The sequence below is a fragment of the Macaca fascicularis genome, chromosome 9 (assembly GCF_037993035.2).
Source record: "Macaca fascicularis isolate 582-1 chromosome 9, T2T-MFA8v1.1".
Lineage (NCBI taxonomy): Eukaryota > Metazoa > Chordata > Mammalia > Primates > Cercopithecidae > Macaca > Macaca fascicularis.
The window spans coordinates 7399994-7425674 of record NC_088383.1 but is presented as its reverse complement, the minus strand read 5'-3'; the positions used below and the strand labels follow the sequence as shown (position 1 = coordinate 7425674).

Below are 25681 nucleotides of genomic sequence, written 5' to 3'. Positions count from 1 at the left end.
AGCTGCATTTTTTTTCCTTTTCAGAATGCAATGCAGCAATTCACAAGAAGTGTATTGATAAAGTTATAGCAAAGTGCACAGGATCAGCTATCAATAGCCGAGAAACCATGGTACGCATTTACATTCCTCTTTGACGTGCAGTGATTTTTATCAAAACGTTAAATGTTACAGCCCACGAATGCTTCTGAATAATGCCAGAACTTGAATCCTTCCATTTATCAGTGAACATCCATCTCCCTAAAACTCTTTCCTCTTCAATAATGATTATTATCGAGTTACCCAAACCAGAGGGTGAATTCGAAATTAGCCAGGCATGGTGGCATAAGCCTGTAATCCCAGCTACTCAGAAGGCTAGGGCAGGAGAATCTCTTGAACTCAGGAGGCGGAGGTTGCAGTGAACCAAGACCACGCCACTGCACTCCAGCCTGAGCAACAGAGTGAGACTCCATCTCAAAAAAAAAAAAAAAGAGAAACAAAAGGAAATCTGCACTTGTACCTCCTATATATACACAAATTATATACAGGAAGAATTTTCATGGCTCTACTTTTCCAGAAAAATGGCACAGAAAGTGGCCAGAAAGCCTAGTTTAGATTAATTATATGAGAACAATCCTTGTGGCACCCCCAGCTGGAAATGACAGTAAAAGAGTAAATAAAGGCAAATGATGATAAGATACTGCAACATGGCATTTACAAGGTCAGAGATAATAACAAAGGCGTAATGTTATGTTGAGAAGCAAATATTTCTTTTAGAATAAACTTTGAGGTATAATCTGAAGACAAATTATATTTTACCTAATGGAGGAGGGAAACTGGGCTAGCATGTGGGCAGCCTATCATTATGAATTTTAAATTGTTTTAAATTTGTATGTATTTAGGAGGTACAAGTGCAGATTTCTTTTTTTTTTTTCAATTTTTTTTTTTTTTTTGAGATGTAATCTTACTCTGTCACTCAGGCTGGAGTGCAGTGGCATGATCTTGGCTCACTGCAACCTCCGCCTTTCAGGATCAAGAGATTCTCCTGCCTCAGCCTCCCAAGTAGCTGGGATTATAGGCATACACCACCATGCCTGGCTAATTTTTGTATTTTTAGTAGAGATGGGGTTTCACAATGTTGGCCAAGCTGGTCTCGAACTCCTGACCTCAAGTGATTCACCTGTCTCGGCCTCCAAAAGTTCTGGGATTACAGGCATGAGCCACCACACCTGGCCTACAAGTGCAGATTTCTTCTATGCATATGTTACCTAGTGGGGAAATCTGGGCTTCTAGCAAACCCACCATCCGAAGAGTGAATACTACACCCAATAGGTAATTTTCAACCCTCCCTCCCTCCCATCCTGCCACCTATAGTCTCCAATGTCTATTACTCCACTCTGTAAGTCATGATGAAATCTTTCGACTTCCTTCTCCCACCCTTTCCTTCTTCATTCCACAAATCCTCACTGGGTATCCGATTCTCGGAAGATACTGTTTTGTGCATAACACAAAACAGACGTGGTCCTGCAAAGTTGGAGAAAGAGATAATAAACAAACAGCTATGTATGGCTTCGATTTGTATGAAGTGCTACAAAGAGAGTAAACAAGGTGCAAGGATGGAGAGTAAGCAGGTGGCCTGCTGAGACTCCGTGGTCAGGGAATCTCCCCAGCGGAGGGAACGTTGAAACTGAGAGCTGAAAAGTGACAGAGCTGGTTACGTGAAGAGCAGGAGGAAGGAAGCTCCTTACAGGCTGGAAGACCCTGCTGAGGGAGAGTCCAGTGTGTTCCAGGAACCGAAGTGTAGTGAGAGCTGCGAGGGCTGAGACTGGAAGCCCACACTGGGGAATGTACAAAGGCCTGGGTCATGCTGGGTTTCTTTGGAGTCTGGAAAAGTGATTGCATTTTGTGCAACTTGTAGTAGAAAGCCCACTTTGGGATGCTGTAGTGGAAATAGTGCGTTGAGATATGAAAGTAAAACCAGAGACGACAGAAGGAATCCCCCAGGCGGGGAAATTGGTGGTTTATACCAGTGAGATGTCAGCAGAGATGGAGCAAAGGGGGCAGGTTCTCTGGTGATTTTGATGCTATAAATGACTGGATTTGCCAAAAGATTAGATGAAAGAGGTGGATATAAGGATGATGCCCCAGGTTCTGGCTTCTGCCCGAGGCTGAGCAGTGTGGTAGATAAGAGAGCCACGACGGATTGAAGAAGACTGGAAGGAGAGATGAATTTTTCCACTTTGGACAGGTGAGTCTGAGATGTGGACATCCAAGTGGAAGCATCAAATAGACAATTTCACATGAGCTTGGAATTCCTCTGGGACAAGGGCCCAACCCTATAAATCTGACAGTGACCATCATATAGGTAGATTTTAAAGTTGCTGCAGAGATCGCCTAGGGAGGAAATACAGAAGGTTCAGGACTGACGACAAAGGAATCTAAAATGAGATGTTAGGTAGAAGATAAAGGATAGAGATAGACATTGAGAACCTGGGCTCAGAGCGCACTCCTCCTACACCTAGAGTGTATGAGTTACAGAAACCAGGAGGAGAAGAGGTAGGTTGTGTACTGTGCAGTTGAGGTGTTGAGGAAATTGAGGCCCACATGCAGATCTTCACAGGCTTGAATCAGAGAAATGTCAGGGGCATATTGGAGGTGTTAGTCTGATTGGCTTGCATGAAGGGTGACTTGATGACATGAAAACAACCTGTGAGTTAATATTATGAAGAAGGTGGACAGTGAAGGAGATGATGGACAGAGAACAGTGGCTGGGAAATGAGACTCCAAGGATGGAAAGTGCTCCCCTGGCCAGGGAGAGATGGATAAAGCTGGAGAGACAGATAAACAAGACAGTCAAGTCTGTTGGCAAGAAGCGAAGAGTTCCCGAGCTCTGGTGGAGACGGGTCCCTGGCGCTTCCACGGTTTAACCGGAAGGGGAGTAGGGCAAGACAGTTGCTGATGGGGATAGGTGTGGAGCTTTGGTGGTGGACACACAAGGGCACTCCCCTTAGACTGCCTGTGTCCCCTGTGGAGTCTGCCAGCTGGAGGAAGGAAAAGAGAAAGCAACAAGTGCCTTCGAGGAAAAAGGAAGATCTGTGAGATAATTATCTTAGAGAAAGCAAGGTGACTTGTGAAAAGCCAGACTGTGGAGCAGAGCTGAAAGTCTATTTGAACTTGATGGAGTCAGCCTTCTCAGGAGTGTAATTTTCTCCAACAAAGGGGCAGGTGCAGAGAAGGCAAATTGGCTGGATTTTTCCAGAGCAGAATTTCTTCTAACATTTAGAACCAGAAGGGGATAAACTCGTGCGAACCGGTGATTCTGCTAAGACTCGAAGAGGTTAGAGTAGTTCGTTCACGTTTGATCACCTGTAAGTGGCAGAGCTGGTACTAAAATTAAGATCACAATCTCTCAGACCATGTTTTTGCTTGTTTAAATCACATTTTCACCTCCCAGACTTCTTCCTTTACTTGATGCCTTCAGCTTTTCTAGAAAAAAAAACACAAATGTCTGAATCACTGTTAACCTCAATGGCTAACAAAGTCCCTGGCACAAAGTCTTGAGAAACTGTCAGCTACATAAATAAATGTCTGTGATATTATCTTCTCCGGGGATATTCTGAGTTCTTGTTCACTCAAAGGGACATCATCTTTGGGATTCTTTTGTTCCTCTACCCCTGGAGCAGTATTGTCCAATAGAAATAAATAGAATAAGGGCTACGTGTGCAATTTTATATTTTCAAGTAGCCCACATTAAATAAAGGAAAAAGCAATAGGTGAAATTAATTTTAATAAGATATTTTGTTTCATCCAATCTGTTCAGATATTATCATTTCAACATATAATGGACATTTGAAAATTCAGATACCTTAAGTAATTTTTTTATACAAAAGACTTCCAACTCCAGGGTGTGTTACTTCACATGTCCAGCACATCTCAATTCTAACTCACCACCTTTCAACTGTTTGCCAGCCCCATGTGGCTCATTGGTTTTCATACTGGAAAGTGTGTGCATAGAGTCTTCATCGGCCATGGGGTCTGGAGCCATTTGGGCCTGTGTTCAGGATTCGATATGGTCCCCTTCCAGCCTGGACCTTGACCTATTAATTGTTCATATTTAAACTGTGGAATATAAGTGAGTCCTGAAAATTATTTTTTTCTTGGTTGAAAATGGCTATAGTAAGTACTGAGCAATTTTTAATCAATTCTAAACAGTCATTCTAAAGAACCAACGCTGACCAGTACCCCTGGCGGGAAGGTTAGATCTACTGCTGTGCTGTGCACCTTTCCAAAGGAGCTGTGGAGTTAGAAACTTCTGCAGCGATGATAAACCTTTATAAAATAAAGCATTTTATCCTACACAAGAATATTGACATTCTTACCAGGAATCCAACTAACCCAAGTGTTTTGTTGTTATTCATGCAATAAGTTTGATTTGAACTCTGGAAAACTATTTTTTTTTTAAATTCTAGGCCAGGTGTGGTGGCTCACACCTGTAATCCCAGCACTTTTGGAGGCTGACACAGGTGGATCACGAGGTCAGGAGATGGAGACCATACTGGCTAACACAGTGAAACCCCGTCTCTACTAAAAATACAAAAAAATTAGCCGGGCATAGTGGTGGGCTCCTGTAGTCCCAGCTACTCGGGAAGCTGAGGCAGGAAAATGGTGTGAACCCAGGAGACGGAGCTTGCAGTGAGCCGAGATCGCGCCCCTGCCCTCCAGCCTGGGTGACTGACTGAGACTCCATCTCAAAAAAAAAAAAAAAACTATATCGATCACTAGCATCCTTCTCCCACTCCCCTCTCCTCATCTCGCTAAGTCTTCACATTTATTTTGAGACAGAGAAGAGAATGGCTGGACTCTGATTCTGACTGCCAAGCTTATAGATATCCCAGCTCTAGAGCTGTGTGTCCTGGGCAAGTTTCTTACCTTCTCTGTGCTTCATCTCCTCCTCTGTCAAAGGAGAACAGTAATAGCAGCTACCTCAAATGGGGTATTTTGAGGATTACGTGAGATATCACCTGTGTAGTAGATGATGCATGTGACATATTTGTTAACCGCACCTGGCAGGAACTACCCCCTCCTCTTGCCACCTCAGTTCACGAATAATAGGTGTGAAATGCTTCTCACATGAGGCAGTAATACTGATAAACCCATAGAAATGTTTCCTTTAAAGAAGGCATTCTTTTTTACATCTTCCAAAGGTTAAAAGCACTAGTTCTGGACTGAAAGAGAAAAGAAAATATTTATACTAAAACAGGAAGGGAATCTTCATCTATTTAAATGGAAGCAGTGTTTCCTCAGCGCTTGCTTAAATAACCCTCCTGCCATCATCCTGAGCTGTTAGCCTGTCTGTGCGGATGCCTCAGATTTCAGTTGTCTACAGGGTGCTTGCTACATGCAGAAGGCAAGCATGCCCCCTCACCTACAGTTGCTGAGGGCTGCCTGCTGTCTTCAGGCATGACTCCAGGGCTTGACAAGTGACAATGATGGTTTAAAATGCACACAATGCCAGTGTTTTCATTATGACCTCTGTCAGTTATGCTAAGGTAACTGCAAGAACATCCAAAGTCGGGGCCCCAGGGACACACCCGTGATGTCACCTTCTGCCTTTCTTTCAGTTCCACAAGGAGAGATTCAAAATTGACATGCCACACAGATTTAAAGTCTACAATTACAAGAGCCCGACCTTCTGTGAGCACTGTGGGACCCTGCTGTGGGGACTGGCACGGCAAGGGCTCAAGTGTGATGGTGAGTCCAGCGGGGGGTGAGCATGGTCCCACGTGGACCCTCTAGGGGATGGAGCGAGGCTTTCTGGGGAACTGGAGGGAGGATCTAGGGGGGACGACTTCCACACCCAGCCCAGACAACTCATGATCATAAGTATGGTCTTCTGGGGCAATAAGCCACTATGTTCCTTTCCTTGCACCCTGCCACACCCCCACCCCCACATCCCAGAAAAGAGCACAACAGTTCAGGTTCAAGATCAAAGCTCCTAGCTCCATCACCTTCTGTCGTACCATAGCCCTGGGGGAAATGAAGACAGTGTTTCTCCTCTCACTGCTCTTTCTACTAGTAGTTTCCTCAGTGGGTTCTGGGCTGCCTTTCCTAATCCCAACAGGTCTAGCGGTGTGGTACTCCAACCCTTCTCCTTTGCACCAGCTAGTAAGATTCTTTCTGTCATCTCATCAGAGAGAAAGCCCAGCACATTCATTTGGCTGACGCAAGGTCCTGCACAGAAATTCTGTAACATTAGCTTGAGCATCTATCCCTAAACCGTTGCTCTGAACTTCAAGTGCCCAGTAAGAGGCCGGCCCAGCTCTAACCGCCATTGCCTGTTCTCTGGTCTTTCTTCCAAGGCCGGGATCGCAGCAGAGCCTAACCGGCCATTCATTACTGTTGGAGTTTCTCAGACCTACCATCAAAAAAGGAAACAAGGCACGGCTTTCTTGCTGTACAACTCCAAGTTGCTAAGGTGATAATGTTTAGAAGCGGAGATGCTGTTACACTAGGATTAAGGACTAGGGAAGAAAAAAAAAAAAAAAACCACGAGAACTGACAAGGCACTCTGCTTTCTGGTTGAGGAGAGACAGGGGCAGGGCCCAGAGAATGGAGCCACAAAAGGAGAGCCACCTGCTGTATACAGACAGTTTCTTATTGTTTTCTTCTTCTTTTACCTTTTTTTTTTTTTTTTTTTTTTTGAGGCAGGGTCTTACTTTGTTGTCCAGACTGGAGTGCAATGGCTCAATCACAGCTCACTGCAGCCTTGACTTCCTGGGCTTAAGCAATCCTCCCACCTCAGCCTCTCAAGTAGCTGGGACCACAGGCATATGCTACCATGCCTTTTTTTTTTTTTTTTTTTTTTTTAGAGATAGGGTCTCACTATGTTGCCCAGGCTGGTCTCAAACTCCTGGGTTCAAGCAGTCTTGCCTCCTCAGCCTCCAAAAGTGCTGGAATTACAGGAGTGAGTCACCATGCCTGGTGAGCACAGACCTTTTCTTATGATGAAGTATTAAATATACAAGCCACTTTATTTTTTCTTGGCAGCTGTATTTTGATCAGTGCTACTGACTAATGTATGTCCTCTCTTTTGAGTGATGAGGTACGTGATGGAAGGAGGCACAGCATCTTCCGCATTCTCCCCTTCTTCATCCCAATCGTGTTCACGTGTCTGGTGGAACCCAGAGCGACCTCTCAGTGGAGGCAGGAGGGGTTAGGTTTTCAACTCATTACCTAAAGCAGACATCGCAGGAAGCCAACTTTAGCCTCAAGAATCCCTTCCTGACCCCAAAGGACACTGACACGCTTTTCTCTACACGCCTGTTCAAGAAGACCTGGATAGGCAGGGTATTAAGAGTTCATTAAGACTTCAGAGGCAACACCTAGTGTCCCGGCATCCTGACCGTATCCACAGAAACAGGAATAAAGACATTCTCCCTCTTGGTTCTCCTGTGATGGTCTCAGGTCGGGTTCTATGTCCTGGGAGCCCGAGAACCCACTTACAAGAAGATCTGGTCCCAGCAGCGCCGCAGCACAGCAGCACAGCTTAGAACTCCCTGGGGGTTCCTGGGCGTGACTGCAGGGCTCTCGTGCCTGCTTCGTTTCATTTCCTTCCTCGAATATTCTTTCCTTTCCGTTCCATTCTGTTCCCCGCTCTCTCCTACCGTCTTCATTTCAAGTGCTCCCCTCCCCCTTTTCTTTTGTCCCCTCTCCTCCCCCTCCCGTGCCCTGGTTTGTTTTCCATTCTTGCTTCTGACACCCCCCGGGTCCCTGACCCTCCGCTGTGCTCTCCCCACATGCGCTGCTCTCCCCACACGCCCGCGTCCTCTTCTCTGGACTCTTCTCGCCCTCTTCTCCGGCTCTCTTCCCTCCCTCTCTGCCTCCCTTGCATCCTGCCTCCTCACAAGCCGTCTTCTTAAGTAGGGCCTTCTTTAGCCTTTTACCCTGCCTTCTCTCTCTCCCCACGATAATTCCTATGAAAATAGTCATCCAGAGGGACTCTTTGCCCCCCAAGAAATTGAGTTACAGCCTGATAGGTTGGTAACAAAGACTTATGACCTTGTCGTGGAGATGGTGGTGGCCTTTCTTCACGGCCATGCAAGTCACAGAGAAGCCTAGATGTGGCTACAGTGTTAGGAGCAAAGTAAAACTCCATCCCCCTATGTTCACTCCTAGCTGACAACCTCACTTGGTGTTACAGTGATGCGTAAGAAAATGGAGCTGGGGCTACCCAAGTTAAAACCTAACACCTTCTAAATAAGGTGAATGTGAGTTATGCGAGTTATGCTGACAATGTGGAATTTGCAGCACAATCAATCATTTAAAAAAAAAAAAATCCTTTCTATAGTAAAGATTTTAGGCCGGGCACGATAACATACCTGTAATCCCAGCACTTTGGGAGGCCAATGTGGAAGGATGGCTTGAGCCCAGGAGTTTGAGACCAGCCTAGGCAACAAAGTGAGACCCCCATCTGTACGAAAAATCAAAAAATTAGTTGGGGGTAGTGGTGCACGCCTGTGGTCTCAGCTACAGAGGCTGAGGCAGGAGGATGGCTTGAACCCAGGAGGTGGAGGCTGCAGTGAGCTATGATTGCACCACTGCACTACAGCCTGAGCAACAGAGCAAGACCCTGTCTCAACAACAACAACACAACAACAAAGATTTTAAATATGCAGAAAAGATTTTGCTTCAGCTGAATTTTTATGGCTATATCTATGCCTATAGACTAGGTCTAGTAATGGTTTAATAGTAGACCGGGCGAGGTGGCTCACACCTGTAATCTCAGCACTTTGGGAGACTGAGGTGGGCAGATCACTTGAGGTCAGGAGTTGGAGACCAGCCTGGCCAACATGGCGAAACCCTGTCTCTACTAAAAATACAAAAATTAGCAGGGCGTGGTGGTGGGCACCTGTAATCCCAGCTACTCGGGAGGCTGAGGCAGGAGAATCACTTGAACCCGGGAGGCGGAGGTTGCAGTGAGTCAAAATTGTGCCACTGCACTCCAGCCTGGGCGACAGAGTGAGACTCCATGTCAAAAAAAAAAAAAAAAAGTAATAGCTATTTACATAGAAAATTCTGGTTTATTTTATTTTATTATTGAGCTATTTGAAGAAGAGTGGACCAGTGAAAACTACAGGTGAGGGTTGCCCAAATTTCACCTAAATATTTTAGTATCTACATCTGTGCAATAAATGATGAAGATGAAAAGGAAGTTGTATTTGTTGAGCACCTACTCAATGCCAGTTATTGTGCTAAGCTTCTTTGCACACATGTGTGCAAATCAGCAGATAAGATTAAGACCGCACGATTTCACAGCACCCAGTGCCTGCTTCTATTACAACACTCTCTACTCACAGACTCTGTCAGCTGGATTTTGGAAATCTTGATATCTGATTTTTCTTTATTTTGATGGTGATGTTTCTTTTTCTCTCTCTCTTTTTTTTTTTTTTTTTTTGTGAGACAGAGTCTCGCTCTGTCTCCCACACTGGAGTGCAGTGGCGCGATCTCAGCTCACTGCAACCTCCACCTCCCGAGTTGAAGTGATTCTTCTGCCTCAGCCTCCTGAGTAGCTGGGATTACAGATGTGCACCACCATGCCTGGCTAATTTTTTTTATTATTATTTTTAGGAGAGATGAGGTTTCACCATGTTGGCCAGGCTGGTCTCAAACTCCTGACCTCAGGTGATCTGCCCTCCTCAGCCTCCCAAAATGCTGGGATTACAGGTGTGAGCCACTGTGTCCGGCCTTTAATGGTGGTGTTTCATAAGCAAAATTTGAATTTCTAAACCAATAATTGTCTTTACACAATCACATGCGCACACACTCTCCAGTCCAAGAGGGATCTCTTGGTCACTGGCAGTGCAAGTTAGTTTTTATGCTAGTGTTCTCAGGATTCATGAATCAGAACACTCACCCTGAATCTTAGGATCCCTGAACTAGAATCCTGTATAGATCATGAGTTCAGTGCTGGGGATCCTTAATCAGGAGCCCCCAGAGCATGCATGACTTGCCCAAGGTCACACAGTGTCCATGCTGTGCAATCTGCCACCAGCACCCCATTCTCCACCCACCTGACAGGTGCTCAAGTATTTCCCCCTCCTCTTTCTTTTTCTTTAACATCTCATGTGACTTATAAAGATGAAAGAAAACTTTGGTTCATTTTATTTGAGTTGCCTTCTATAACTAGGTCGTAGATGTGAATTTAAGTTATCAATTCATGCATGCAAGAAATATCACTTTCTTTATGACTTTGAGATCCACTTAGTTAAGATTCTCATCTGGTAATTCTTGGGGCCCTCTACCCTTCCCATAATCACACGAGGTTTTGAGGAGCCATGGGTACAGGGGCCTGGAGACTGGGGAATGTGCTCTAACACCCGGTTGCTGTTGGCATCCTCATCTAAGCCCACACTGGTGAAGCCTGTGGCTTTCTGTTTTTACACCATGTATAGTTTTGTGATTTTTTTTCAAAGCTGAGGCCCCCATGCCTGGTCCAGTCTCGCTAAGTGTGTTCTGCCGTGACCTCTCCTGGTGTTGCTAGCCTCCTAGTCCATCCCTTCCCACATACACACAGCACCTCCACCAACCTGTTCAGCATTGCCCCTTTACTTCTGCATCCACAAAATCTTGCTCCTCTCTTCCAAAGTCCAGGAGAGGTGAGGGGCACAACCTCCTGTGCTGTCTCCCCTCCCTGCTCTCAGACACATGCCCTTGTCCTCAGGGACAAGTGGCCTTCGGTTCCCACCCACTCAAATTCTTAAAAATAACCTTGTCTGGCTTCTGCAAGAGATGGCCTGGCAAGGGGCTGGGGGACAAGAGGGACCAGGGAAGGAAAACCATATAGGGAAGAAAAGAAACCCAAAATAATATTTCAACAAACTTGCTGCCACAATTAGAAAACGCAGTAATTATTCTGGAGAAACTCCTTAGTTGGTTTTCTTTCTTTTTTTTGAGACGGAGTCTCACTGCTGGAGTGCAGTAGCGTGATCTCAGCTCCTGAGCTCACGCCATTCTCCTGCCTCAGCCTCCCGAGTAGCTGGAACTACAGGCGCCGCCACCATGCCCGGCTAATTTTTTGTAGTTTTAGTAGAGACGGGGTTTCACCATGTTAGCCAGGATAGTCTCGATCTGACCTCGTGATCTGCCCACCTTGGCCTCCCAAAGTCCTGGGATTACAGGCGTGAGCCACTGCACCCAGCCCTGTTGGTTTTCTTTTAAATAGGTCTAGGTAGTTGGCCGGGCATGGTGGCTCACGCCTGTTATCCCAGCACTTTGGGAGGCCGAGGCAGGCAGGCCACCTGAAGTCAGGAGTTCGAAACCAGCCTGGCCAACATGGCAAAACCCCATTTCTACTAAAAATACAAAACTTAGCCCAGCATGTGGCAGGCGCCTATAATCCCAGCTACTAGGGAGACTGAGGCAGAATTGCTTGAACCTGGGAGGTGGAGGTTGCAGTGACCTGAGATCGCACCACTGTACTCCAGCCTGGGAGACAGAGCAAGACTCTGTTTCAAAAACAAAAGCTAACAAACAAACAAATAGGTCTAGGTAGCTTCTGGCATTCTTAAACCACAGTGCCTGTCTCTGTAAAACAATCACCATTGTCCTTCCTCCGCCTGGGCTGTTGCCCTGGCTGTGAGGAGTGTGGTGTGCCGTTTTCTGAACAGCTCTTAGAAGGGGATCTGTTAATGAAAGTAGAGGTGATCGTGGGCCTTAGGAAAATTATATCCTAAGGAGATTATCAGAAGGAGGATGCTGGGCAGTGGGTGGCAGAAGTGGGCACAGGGGGGAAAAGGGGGAGGTGGAAAGAGGTGCTTTTGCTCCATCAAGTCCTATTGCCATTCTCCGGGCAGTCACACAGCTGCCTCGGGCCTTAGCTTACTTATAAAACTGCCCTATCATATCCCAAGAGAGAAAGACAAAGAGTAAAAGAATCTCAAGACCTAACCATTCCCACCCTCTTTTGTTATTCTTTGTTCCAAAGAAAAGATTTCACTTTTGTAGCCTCAAAAGAATTTTGTGAATTAAATAAATAAAACATCTGCAGGCTGAGGCTGCCTCCTGGGCTTCAACCTAAAGGCCAGGGGAAGCTCCTCACAGCCCAGGTAGGAAAGGGGATGTTTTGGACCCAGATTGGAGTGGGTAGGAACATTCTTCTGATGCAGGGCAGGTGAGCCCCGAAGTGGGGCTTAGCCCAGGAGAGTTGTTAGGAGCTGTTAGGAGAAGAAAACAGCTTCATTGGTCAACAGTGTTACAGTTCTGTTGGTGTTACAGCTCCATGACTGCTCCTGCAGAGCAGGGCTACCCCAGAGGCAGAGAGTAGCAGCTCAGGGCAGTGCTGCAGTCCTGTTTATACCCACTTTTAACTACGTGCAAATTAAGTTCCTGGAAAAAGGGTGGTAATGTGTGGCTATTGCCATGGCAATGGTAAACGGACATGGCACGCAGGTGGGCATCTTCCGGAAAGCTGCTTCTGCCCTGTCCCTGTTTTAGCTAGTCTTCAGTTTAGTCTGGCATCTGAACCCCACCTCCAGAGTTGAGTCCCACCTCCTACCTCACCTCCCCTCCAGCACGTGGATCACTACAGGGAGAGCCAGGGTCACTTCCTCCCAGCCGTGGCACCGTAGGCTTCCCTCCTTATCCACAAGGCTCTGTCTTACCTCCAGAGAGAGCTGCTGAGCACCAGGGGGTTCCTCCACTCTTGCTCACCAACTGCCTTCTTCCTTCCAGCATGTGGCATGAATGTACATCACAGATGCCAGACGAAGGTGGCCAACCTTTGTGGCATAAACCAGAAGCTAATGGCTGAAGCACTGGCCATGATTGAGAGCACTCAACAGGTAGGAGGAGCATGTGCCGTGGACACGTTCCCGCCATGGCCACTCAGCAAGGATGTCCATGCCCTTCTGCTCCTTCACCTGTGGCAGCCCTACGGGAAATGCCGGGATGTATTTCTGAGCACCGGCCTTGCCCCTGGCTTTCATCTCCGTGCCCACACCGCCCCCCCATTTGAGATAGTGATTTGATGCATGTGTATTATGCCGAGCTTTATAAAATCTTAAATTCTTCATGGCATGAGCAATGCAGAAACAAATAAATTCATTAAACTTATTGAAGATTCATTGACAGCTTTATGTGAATATATTCGGGTTACAGAATAGCCTGGGGGAAAACACTTATGTGCTAGCATCATCCCTAGAGTCCTCACAGAACACCGAGTCCAGGGCAACTTTTGCCCTGCTGTTTACTGCCTTGGCATTAGCCGAATTCCCAGATCCAGGGAAAACCCCTCTTTAAGACTTGACATTGCCTGTATCAGCTGTTTTCCCATCCATTGACCACCTGTCCTTATTTGTGATGGAATGACATAGACAGCATGAGAGAATCCTGTCAGCCTCAGAAAAGTGTGAAGGAGGAAAACATGTTCTGCTAATGCGTAAAATATAGTAGATAGACTCTCCCAGAATATGGAGTTCTAAAAGAATGTTGAGGAAAAGAAGAGCTTCGGTGACCCTATGCATTTAGGAATTTTAAATGGCTTTTGTCCCCATGGTTAGCAGGCTGAGCTGTTCCCTCAATGGTGGGTGGTCTGACTCTCCGTGTGTCATCTAGGCTCGCTGCTTGAGAGATACTGAACAGATCTTCAGAGAAGGTCCGGTTGAAATTGGTCTCCCATGCTCCACCAAAAATGAAGCAAGGCCACCATGTTTACCAACACCAGGAAAACGAGGTAACTGTCCTGGTCAGCAGTCTAATCAATGTCAGTCATTAATTTCAACCCTAAACTGATGCCCTTGGATTTAAGTTATCAGCTTACCTGGTCTGATTAGGTGATCCACCTCCAGCTACCCATTAAGAGGCTCCCATTCCTTAGAAAAGAAACCAAAACCTTTTACCTTTGTAAAAGGCAGGAGGTGGGGGTTAGAAAATGGGATACATCTGGAGGGAACAACCGCAAATGTTTTCTTAGAGTTTCAGCACGTTACATTCTGTCAGTGTCATATGGTTTTACAGAAATAAATCTGTCTTAAAACTTGGTGGTGGGAAGGTCGCAGAAGATATTCTTACTCTGCACCTTTGAGACTTAAATTTAAGGGTAGGAAAGAGAAGGACTCAAAGCCACTTTCATGACCTTATGGCAGTTTTTCCAGCCTACTGTTTGAAAATAGTTCATGAATGGATATGACCCCATGTTTCTGAGACCTGAGTCGTTTCAGCATACATTCTAAAATACTTATTGTCCTTGAAAGAGTATGAAAGATAAACCTAGGGATTTGAAAATATAAAGACTATTGTAGGCAGGGGAAAATTCCTAAAAAGTTCTCACGTTTTCTCTGACTTAAAATCAACTTAAAAATGTAAAAGAAAGGTTTGGGTTACATTTAGGAGGGGTTGCCGGGCAGTCAAGGAGACCGTGTCTTAGCAATGATCAACATAGGCAGCATCTTTTTCTTTTTTTTTTTTTTTTTTTCTTTTTTGAAGACAGAGTCTTGCTCTGTGGCCCAGGCTGGAGTGCAGTGGCACAATCTCAGCTTACTGCAACCTCCGCCCCCTGGGTTCAAGGGATTCTCCTGCCTCAGCTTCCCAAGTACCTGGGACTACAGGCTCACGCAACCACACCCAGTTAATTTTTTGTATTTTAGTAGAGATGTAGAGATGGGGTTTCACCATGTCACCTAGGCTGGCCTCGAACGCCTGAGCTCAAGCAATCCACCAACCTCGGCCTCCCAAAGTTGTCAGATTACAGGCGTGAGCCACCGCACCCGGCCAACATAGGCAGCATCTTGACTTAAATTCTGTGATGAATGATGCAGTTCAGATCTTTAAAAATCTGCTAGATTTCATTTCCTCTCTCTCACGTTGTAAATTGTAGAAATTGATGCCACCGTGCTTGTGAGCCATGCAAACAATTGAAAATCATTTTTTCCTAAAATTTGGTGAAAATCTCTAGATGCCCTTGATTTGACATTATTAACAGAGCTTGTGTATTTTGCATGTTGGAATGTGTTAAGTTGAACTATTTCCAGTCTTGAAGAAAGAGACTTAGTCCACACTCCAAATTCCAAATGCCAGGCTCACAGACAGGGGGCGCTGCCCGCACAGACAGATGGAGAGGTATTAAAGCTGCCTGAACTGCAGGAAACCCTCTAAACACTCCCAGTTACTATGATGGAGCCTCAGCATGGGAAGTAGAAGAGAAAGCACATGCTCTAAGTAACTAGAATGGCCTCCATTACTCCATGTTCATTTTTAACCACCAGCTTGCCATTTTCAGAGCCTCAGGGCATCTCCTGGGAGTCTCCGTTGGATGAGGTGGATAAAATGTGCCATCTTCCGGAACCTGAACTGAACAAAGAAAGACCATCTCTGCAGATGAAACTAAAAATTGAGGATTTTATCTTGCACAAAATGTTGGGGAAAGGCAGTTTTGGCAAGGTAAGCTACTGCACAGGACAACGCTGTGGCCCAGCTCTAGGAACTGATGAGCCAAGTTCCTGGTCAAAGAAACTAAACTCGTGGGGCCACCAGGACTGCATGTGAGTGTCAAAGAGAGCTTTCCTGAGGGGGCTCTGAATAAATAGGGACCCTGAGGACTCTAGGCCCACAGGAGCCTCAGCTTTCTGGAAACCTGTGTCTCCAAAGCTACTTTACCTGGAGAGTGTACATCTCACACGCCTCTGAGTTTGATGTCTTTGGGCACCAAAGACATAGGAAGGTGCCTCAGCCACTTCCTGTTTCACACGGTGTTTGCGTTTGTTTCATTTTGTTTTTTCTTCTTTTGCTTCATTCTCAAGCCTGGAGTGTTGTTTTAGTTTGTATGTGATTTTTTTTCTCTCTCTCTATTAAATGTCTTCAGGCTTGGATAAGTTTCCTTGGGGTGTGATAGGGCTCGGCTCTGTGTCCCCACCCAAATCTCACCTTGAATTGTAATAATCCCCAGGTGTCATGGGAGGGACCCCCGGAAGCTGACTGAATCGTGGGGATGGGTTTTCCCATGCTGTTCCCATGATAGTCAGTAAGTCTCATGAGATCTGATTATCATTTTTTTTTTTTTTCAGAGTCTTTCTCTGTCGCTCAGGCTGGAGTGCAGTGGCATGATCTCGGCTCACTGCAAGCTCTGCCTTCCAGGTTCACGCCATTCTCCTGCCTCAGTCTCCTGAGTAGCTGGGACTACAGGCACCCGCCATCACGCCTGGCTAATTTTTTGTATTTTTAGTAGAGACGGGGTTTCACCATGTTAGCCAGGATGGTCTTCTTGATCTCCTGACCCTCGTGATTCGCCTGCCTTGGCCTCCCAGAGTGCTGGGATTACAGGTGTTAGCCACCACGCCTGGCAGAGATCTGATGATTTTATAAAGGGGAGTTCCCCTGCACATGCCCTCTTGCCTGCCACCATGTAAGACGTCCCTTTGCTCTTCCTTTGTCTTCCACCATGATTGTGAGGCCTCCCCAGCCATGTGGAACCGAGTCCATTAAACCTCTTTCCTTTATAAATTATCCATTCTTGGGCATGTCTTTATTAGCAGCATGATAACAGACTAATACAGGCTGCTATAACAAAATATCACATACTGGCTGGCTTAAACAACAGAAATTCATGTTCTCACAGGTCTGGAGGATGGCGGTTCACCATCAAGGTGTTGCCTGGGTTATTTCTTCCCAGGCCCCTCTCCTTGCTTTGTAATGGCAGCCCTCTCTCTGTGCCTTTAGTATTATCTTCCCGTTGTGCATGTCTGCATCTAAGTGTTCTCCTTTTTTGAGATGGGGTCTCACTATGTTGCCCAGGCTGGTCTTGACCTCCTGAACTCAAGTGATCCTCCTGTCTCAGCCTCCCTAGTAGCTGGGATTACAGTTGTGCCACCACACTCTGCTTAAATGCTCTCTTCTTATGAAAACACCAGTCATATTGGATTAGGACCTGCTGCAATAACCTCATTTGACCTTAATTACCTTTTTGAAGGTCCTGTCTCCAAACACAGTCACATTCCGAGGTACTAGGGATTGGGACTTCAGCATAGACACAATTCAGCCCATAAGAAAACTGTAGCTTGAGAGTCCTGGAAAATAAAATTGTAGAGAAAGTCTCTCCTCTAAATTCCTCCTGCCATACATGCAGGTGGGGAGTTGTCTCCATCACTTATAGATGACACGGAGAGGAAGGAAAGAGCGAAAGGAGGACAAGCAAAAAAAAAAGAAGAAGGGGGAGGTGAGAAGAAGGAAGAAGAAATAATTTAAGAAATTATAACCAAACCAACTATTGGTGACTGACCGCAGAAAATTTTCAAGCAGTCAAGTGATTTAAGGAGCGATGATATGGAATACAGGCTTTTAGATAATTTTGATATTAAGGATACCTCATGTATTAATGGGGCTCCTATTTGTTTTACCTTCTTGGATGGCACTCCTAGGAAAATTTTAATCAGAGATGACTATTCCATGAATCTGTGCAGCCAAAGGCAGCAGTATACACTACCCCTGCTCACCAGACTTTGGCAGGATGTCTTACCCAGTTTACTTAATATTAAACAAACTAAAATGCAGCTGAGCAGTCGCCATAGCTGAATAATATTGTGCTCCATTTGGGGTTTGTGTTTCAACACTGATGCCTTGCCTTTCAGCAAAATCTACTCTGTCCAGCACATGGTAGCTGATGTTCATGAATTCTTTTTGTTCATTTCCACAGTAATATGAACCACAGCAGGCTCATTTGGTGCTAATCTGAGCATAATAGACAATTTTACAGCCAGTCTTCATTATAATTTAGTAGCAATTAATGTGCAATTATAACCTGTTACCAAAAATTGAAAGTACATTACATAGATGGAAATTGTCTTTTCGACTTCTTAGTTTATGGCTGGTTTTAGGATGTTTTACTGAAAGAAGCAATTACTAAAAGAGTACTTTTAATTGTTAATGAAATGTTTATCTTTCTTTGTTCCCATATGGATTTCTACATTTGAGTAAGGTTAATAAGAAAGATGTTAAGTTAAACCTACAAGCCTTAGTATCCCAAGGCGGAGCTGGGAGCCCCAGGATTCCCCCACTCCATGTCCAAAGTCATCTACTTCTTTTCATCAGGACCCTGAGTCCCTACACATGGAGAGGAGAGGAGGGGGAGGTATCAAAGCAAGATAGGATGGCCATGTTTCTCTTTCTCACAACACTGAGAATACTCCAAAACTTGTCTTTTCTCTCTCTTCTGCCTTTATATGGAAAGTATGTTTCCTCACCAAGACCTTTATACCCTTGTTCTCCTCACACAACTTTTAAGCCTACGAAAACAGATTGTGTGTTCTCTGGGGATGTGAGCATCATTCATTTGCCTGAATTCCCATCTAAGTTTCATCCCTTCTATCAAGTCAGCTACCATCAAGCCACGAACGTGCACCATCGCGTTTTAAACCTAGACTCTCGCGTGTTCAGGGCTGTTGTAGCATCATCGACTTCGGTCTTTCCCAAAAGTCAAGGAAAGAAACAAATGACAAATGACTGAATTTTAACAACTGTGATTCAGAGATCATTTTAGAGTCTGCTTTCCCAGGTCTCATCTTACCTGACTTTCACAACAGTCCTGTAAGTTAGAGAATGCAGTAATTGGAAACTGAAGCCCAGAGGGGCTAATTCGTCTGCGCATATTTCCACAGTTAGTAAATGTCTGTGAAATAAAACTAGAGCTAGAAATTTCTGTCTCCAAATGCCATGCCCTTACCATTGACAACAGTGTGTTGCTGCATCATTTGCAAAACCTAAAATTGTTGAAACCCTCCATCATATGCCATCTGGTGTCCTTTGATATAAGAGCCACGAAATCAAGTGGGAAAAGTAAATTTTGGAGTTACATCTTTCCTAGTAGCTCCAAGAATCTGAGAAAGTTATTCTTTGAACTCGGTGTTTGTTGTTAGTGTTGTTAACTTCTGTCTGGCAGAGCGTGATGAGCTAAGAATTAAATTAGATAATACAATTAGGTCGCAAGTGTAAAGTAGGTAGCAGAGTGTGTGACAAATAGAAGGTCCTAAAATGTTTCATTCCCATTTTGGTGTCCTTTGATATGAGAGCCACGAAGTCAAGTGGGAAAGTCAACTTCGGAGTTAAATCTTTCCCTAGTAGCTCCAAGAATCTGAGCAAGTTATTCTTTGAACCCAGTGTTAGTCACATTTTAGGACCTACTATGTGCCATACATGCTGCTATGAATAATTCATTGCTGTGTTGTCAGAGAAAATGGTGATTATTTATTTTTTCTTTTGAGACAGAGTCTCACTCTGTCACCCAGGCTGGAGTGCAGTGGCGTGATCTCGGCTCACCACAACTTCCACCTCCCAGGTTCAAGCGATTTTCCCACCTCAGCCTCCCAAGTAGCTGGGACTACAGGCGCCCACCATCATGCCCGGCTAATTGTTGTAATTTTTTTTTTTTTTTTTTTTTAGTCAAGACGGGGTTTTGCCATGTTGGCCAGGCTGGTCTCGAACTCCTGACTTCAGGTGATCCACCTGCCTCGGCCTCCCAAAATGCTGGGATTACAGGCGTGAGTCACCATGCCTGGCTGCTGTTTTGTTTTTGTTTTTGTTTTTTTAAGTACACAAGGAGAACTATATCCCTCCATTCTTCTTGTGGCCTGGAAAAACTGGGTAAAATACAAAGCTAGGATTTACGTGCACTTGCAGTGATGTTTCAAGTACAATTTCTCCTCTCCACATTCAACTCTTCTTTCTTCACTGTGCACTCTCTCTCTCTGGATTTTTATTATACCCTCACTCAGGCCCCTGAGCAGGCAGGGCACACTTTTATAAACCCATTCAATTGCTTAATAATTTTGTGAAACCCTTGGAAAGAGTACAAAGATAGTATGAAACAGTGATGTCGTGTCCGAAACCAGTGAAGTGCTCCATGTTGTCTCAGGAATAACCTGTGCAGGATGGGTGGGGGTTGGAGAAGGAACCTCTTTTCCCACCCAACACAGGTGTCTCTCAGGACTCTGTCTCTTTTTTAAGAAGTGGGAATCCAAATTCTAAAATAAAGTTACTTCTTCCCTTTCCTTCCAGGTCTTCCTGGCAGAATTCAAGAAAACCAATCAATTTTTCGCCATAAAGGCCTTAAAGAAAGATGTGGTCTTGATGGACGATGATGTTGAGTGCACGATGGTAGAGAAGAGAGTTCTTTCCTTGGCCTGGGAGCATCCGTTTCTGACGCACATGTTTTGTACGTTCCAGACCAAGGTATGGCTTCTGCTCCTACAACCCTACTTCCGCTCTAACCTGTCTCAGCGTGGTACCTCCTATGGCGCCCTCGTTAGGAGAGGCGGGTTGTTGCCTCCATATTTACCTTACATTTCGGTGTACCTGCCATCCATCCAAACAAGTTTCATCCCTTCTACACACCATGGAAGTTTTACTTAGAACGTTTCAGTGTCGTCGATTGGGAAAGATCTTTTTTTTTTTTTTTTCTGAGACGGAGTCTCACTCTGTCGCCCAGGCTGGAGGGCAGTGGTGCGATCTCGGCTCACTGCAAGCTCCACCTCCCAGGTTCACGCCATTCTCCTGCCTCAGCCTCCCAAGTAGCTGGGACCACAGGCGCTGCCACCTCACCCGGCTAGTTTTCTGTATTTTTAGTAGAGACGGGGTTTCACCGTGTTAGCCAGGATGGTCTCGATATCCTGACCTTGTGATCTGCCCACCTCGGCCTCCCAGAGTGCTGGGATTACAGGTGTGAGCCACCGCGCCCGGCCGGGAAAGACCTTTACTTCTAGATTTGCTTGTCTGTTTTCCTGTTTTTTAGAATTTGGTTTCATTTAGCATAGCAACCGGGCTTCTCAGCAGTCTGCGACTTTGGGGGAAAACGTGACAACTGTTTGTGCATCTGCCCTGCATGTATTTGAAGAGATAAAAGTTGGAAAATAGATCAAAACGTAGGTACAGTATTATTTTTCTCTTCAAGGCTGGCAGAAAAAGCAGCCTTAGAGTGGGCTCATCAGTGAGCAAGCCCCAGAGCCGGGAGGTGGAGGTTGGATGCGTCTGCATTCCCACTCCGCATTGGGACCCTTTCCTTAGGCTGAATTTGCCAGAAGGCTGTGCCGTTCTGGGAGGACTTGCATCCTGGTCTCCGTTTTCCTTAAAAAAAAAAAAAAATCATTTTCTTTCCTAACTCAAAATTATTCAGGATCATTGTAGAAAATGTTTATATACTCAAAGAAGAAAATCACTTATAGTCCCACCACTTAGATATACTCACCATTAATACTTTGAAGTTTCTCCTATAGATTCTCTCTGCAGTGGACTTTTAAAAACAAAAATAGCAACCCACTGTAAATACCAACTGCTCGGTACTCTGCGTTTGTTACACTCTATTTTGTACATTTTCTTATGTCTTTGGATATTCTACAATGTGATTTAACTAGAACATCTCTAATTTTTGTTCTGATTTAAATGACACCAAAATGAACCTCAAAGATTAGTTTTCACGCACACGCATTACGATTCTTCTCACCTGATTTGTCTCCTCGCTGCCACCCCATCCCAGCTGTCCACCACCTGTACTAATTCGCAGCCCCAGGTGGGACCATTATGACTAAGGTCCAAAGAACACAAGGGGTGGAGGCTTTTCCGTTTTTTTCTTTTTTTTTTTTTTTTTTTTTTTTTGAGTTGGAGTCTCACTCTGTTGCCCAGGCTGAAGTGCAATGGTGCCATCTCAGCTCACTGCAACCTCTGCCTCCCAGGTTCAAGTGATTCTCCTGCCTCAGCCTCCTGAGTAGCTGGGATTACAGGTGTGCACCACCATGCTCAGTTAATTTTTGTATTTTTAGTAGAGACAGGGTTTCACCATGTTGGCCAGGCTGGTCTCAAACTCCTGATCTCAGGTGATCCACCCCCCTCCACCTCCCAAAGTGCTGGGATTACAGGCGTGAGCCACCATGTCCAGCCCTTTTCCTACTTTCTATCTTAAGCCATGATGACTGAAGAGTGAATGAGAGAAAACTTTTAAGGTGACTTGAGCGATGGGAAGAATTAATGAGGGATCCAGGGAATGAATGAGGAAAGTGGATGGCAACTGGGGCATCCATCACCACCTCTGCAGTTCCCAGTAAATTCTCAGCAAATGTTCAATAACCAAATCAATGAATAAATTTCCTTACCTAAGATAAAGAGAAACCAGACCATGGCAAAGCACTTAGTGAGCATATACTGGGCTTAAAGCACTGTGGAGGATACAGAAGTATATAATACCACTCCCAACCTTGAGAACTTCACACTTTAATAAGAGTCAAGGCTGCATTTCTAACAGTATGAGTAATATTAGATCAGAAGGCAATCGCAAAGTACCAGAGCTGAGAGAAACTAGAAATGGGAATTTGAATGGGCAGAAAGGGTCTTGGGCATGAAAGGTGCGGCTGCAGGAGAGGAAGTAGAAAGCAGTGAAGTGCCCTGATCAGTTACTTAGGAGAATGCAGGCCCACTTCCTGCCGCAGGAGCAGGCTGGGACTTCCCATGATGAAGGCTAGAGAGATTTTGTACTAGAAACTCCTCCTGGAGGTGATAAATACCCATTGGCCTGGGAAGGTGAAGGTATGTCATCTGCAGGCAAAGTAACAAACTCTGCCACCATCTCCATGCTGTTGGGAGGGTGAAGGTGTGTCACCTGCAGGCAAAGGGACAAACTCTGCCACCCTTTCCATGCTGTTGTCTAGATTTTCTGCACACCCGGTGGCTCCCTGTAATCTTTTCCCTTTGTGGTATTTTGGGGCTTGTAGCAAACTGCTAAACACACTGGGTTTTTTTGCCATAAATAAAGACTTTTATTGTAAAGCCTTCATAATAGTGAAAAATTGGAAACAACACAAATGCCTAATGATAGATTTATTGAATAAATTATTATATGGTCAGAGAAAATAATACTATATAACCATTTTAAATGATGGTATAAATGCTTAAATATTAATATAGAATGATGTTTATGAAATCATAAGTGGGAATATATAAGATTTCCTTTTAAGCAAGAACATATGCATGTATAAGCATGAAAAATAATGAAAAACTGACCGTTGTTAATTGGGAGGTAGGATGAGAAGTGATTTTATTTTTATTATGTCTTTCTGTGTATGTACTATAAACACGCTTTAGACTGGGCTTCTGGGCACTTAGGCAGTTGTGCTTCTCTTGGTGCCTTTTCCCCATTTTTTTTGATTTGCATGTATGATGGTTTTTGTGTCTTATGGGGAAGGCTGTTGGGAATCCCACATTGTAGAGGATCAGTGTGCTCTCTTCTCTTGCCTGTCCATCACAGCTTCAGGCAGCATTTGTTTCTGTCCCTCTAATGAGAGATCTCCTTAACCCATTTATGCCTGAGGTTGCAACTTGTTCAATTTTGAAATCAGACCTTGGCGATGACCTTGAGCAGTAGGATATAAATAACTCCCACTTGCTTAGCATTCCAATAATGGAACGCTAGGTATAAAAGAGTTCCATGCAGCTGGAAAGCTTTACCAAGACCTGAGCAAAAAGTGCATCCACAGCATTAATGCCGGGAGACAGAAAAAAAAACTTCAGCAGAGAATGTGCACATGAAATGTAAATCTGACTGGCTCAAGACTCAGATTTCAAGGAACTGAGTCCTTTTAGAAAGAGAGGAAAGAAAGAAAGGAAGATGCTTGAATCACCTTTCCCAACACCCGAGTTGTTTTTTCTGAGATGTCTTATTATTCAAACCTTGCTTGTCAAAGTAACTGATTAAACACCACAAGTGAATGCAAAAGGCAACAATTGATACTTGATATGGATAATGCTTTCTTCTGGAAACATGTTGGGAATGACCTTTCTTGAGAGGACAGTTACCTGTGTATACTAGTGAAGACATCAGATAAGATAAATTAACTATGAACTTCTCCAGGGCATTGTTATTTTTTAAAGGAAGTTATTCATCTGTTCTCTTCCTCCAGAGAGCGCGCCTGTTGAATACCAGATTATGCAGGAGATTCTGAGGACAGGTATTCACTTGTTATTAATCAGGGGCATTTGGATTAAATTGTTAAAAGTTTTTAAATTTCATAGATGAGGGATATATCATCTATGGAAGGGTGAAAATATGATAAAGCCATTTAGGAAACTACAAAATGTGAAAATTCCTGTGGACTTGGATTCTGAAGTTCAAACCCAGATCTGTTGTTTATCAGCAGGGCTCTGAGGCACCCACTTTACCCCTGCCAAGGACAGAGAGTAAGAGTTACAGGCAGAGGGGCTGGGAGCTGTAAAACCAGGGGCCCTAATGGGATGATGCTGTCTGGGGCCAGAGATGTACAGAATAATTCATGGAATCTGAGCCTGAATCTGAATGAGGCTGAAATCAAACGAATCTTCACAATTAATTTTCTGTGTGCTGGATCAAGATGACTTTGTGCATCATCCAGGCTCTGACATAAATTACTGGCTCAGGGTCTAATGTACATCAGCATTCTGAGAGGCTGCTGTCTTTGCAAGAGAAAAGAAGGGCTCGCTATTATTTCTTTTACTTTTTTTCTAACATTTCTTTGTTATTAATATTTACATTTTCTGTCTTACATGAAAGTCTGCAGGGCTTGAAATTGCACAATCCCTTCTCAGCACCCGCTTCAGTGCGGATGCCAGCCAATTTTTGCACTACTAGATTTCCAGCTTAGATTTTTAATAGTTTCCATTACTTACATTTTAAAAAGTAAAAAAATAGGAAAATCCACAATAAAATTTGTCTACAAGAAGAGTTGTCATAAATTTTTTAACTATATACACTTACAAGTAGATTTAAAACAATTAGAAAAAAAAAATTAACCATAAAACTTTGAAATACTCAAAGGGAAAAATAAATACTGAAAAAAACAACTTCCCTCTTTTTAATTATGCTGCAGTAAAAGAAAGATTAATAACTCAAGTATCCAAAGTTTCTGTGCTCTATCGCTGATAAAACTTTGAAAAATAAGATTTACTTCCAAAATTTGTTTGGAAACTAAAGATGCATCTAACACTGTAAGGATGCTATTTCTTTTTAATTTCAAGGACATAATTTTCCCTTAAAAATTAAAAGTGAACTAAGGTCTACCTTCCTCTGTGTCTCCTTTGAATTCTGAAAGGCTGATCTGTATTCTGACATTTAAGAAGTGTTACTATTTCTGTAAACTAGTTCAACCGTTGTGGAAGACAGTGTGGTGATTCCTCAAGGATCTAGAACTAGAAATACCATTTGACCCAGCCATCCCATTGCTGGGTATATACCCAAAGGATTATAAATCATGCTGCTATAAAGACACATGCACATGTATGTTTATTGAGACACTATTCACAATAGCAAAGACTTGGAAGCAACCCAAATGTCCATCAATCATAGACTGGATTAAGAAAATGTGGCACATATACACCATGGAATACTATGCAGCCGTAGAAAAGGATGAGTTCATGTCCTTTGTAGGGACATGGATGCAGCTGGAAACCATCATTCTCAGCAAACTATCGCAAGAACAGAAAACCAAACACTGCATGTTCTCACTCATAGGTGGGAACTGAACAGTGAGAACAATTGGACACAGGAAGGGGAACATCACACACTGGGGCCTGTCATGGGATGGGGGAGCCGGGAGCGATAGCATTAGGAGATATACCTAATGTAAATGACGAGTTAATGGGTGCAGCACACCAACATGGTACATGTATACATATGTAACAAACCTGCACGTTGTGCACATGTACC

At 44.4% G+C, this 25681-nt stretch overlaps 1 protein-coding gene across 11 annotated transcripts in view; it reads left to right on the top strand.

The window, feature by feature from the left end:
- Positions 1-25681, top strand: part of PRKCQ (protein kinase C theta) — a 144222-nt gene that overhangs the window by 79298 nt on the left and 39243 nt on the right. For all 11 annotated transcript variants that reach the window (XM_005564580.5, XM_074000948.1, XM_074000947.1 and 8 more), the window contains 6 exons: positions 25-110; positions 5598-5727; positions 12706-12815; positions 13588-13705; positions 15251-15411; positions 20017-20190. In XM_005564580.5, coding sequence (XP_005564637.3) covers positions 25-110; positions 5598-5727; positions 12706-12815; positions 13588-13705; positions 15251-15411; positions 20017-20190 — 779 coding nt within the window. The remainder of the gene's footprint in view (positions 1-24; positions 111-5597; positions 5728-12705; positions 12816-13587; positions 13706-15250; positions 15412-20016; positions 20191-25681) is intronic.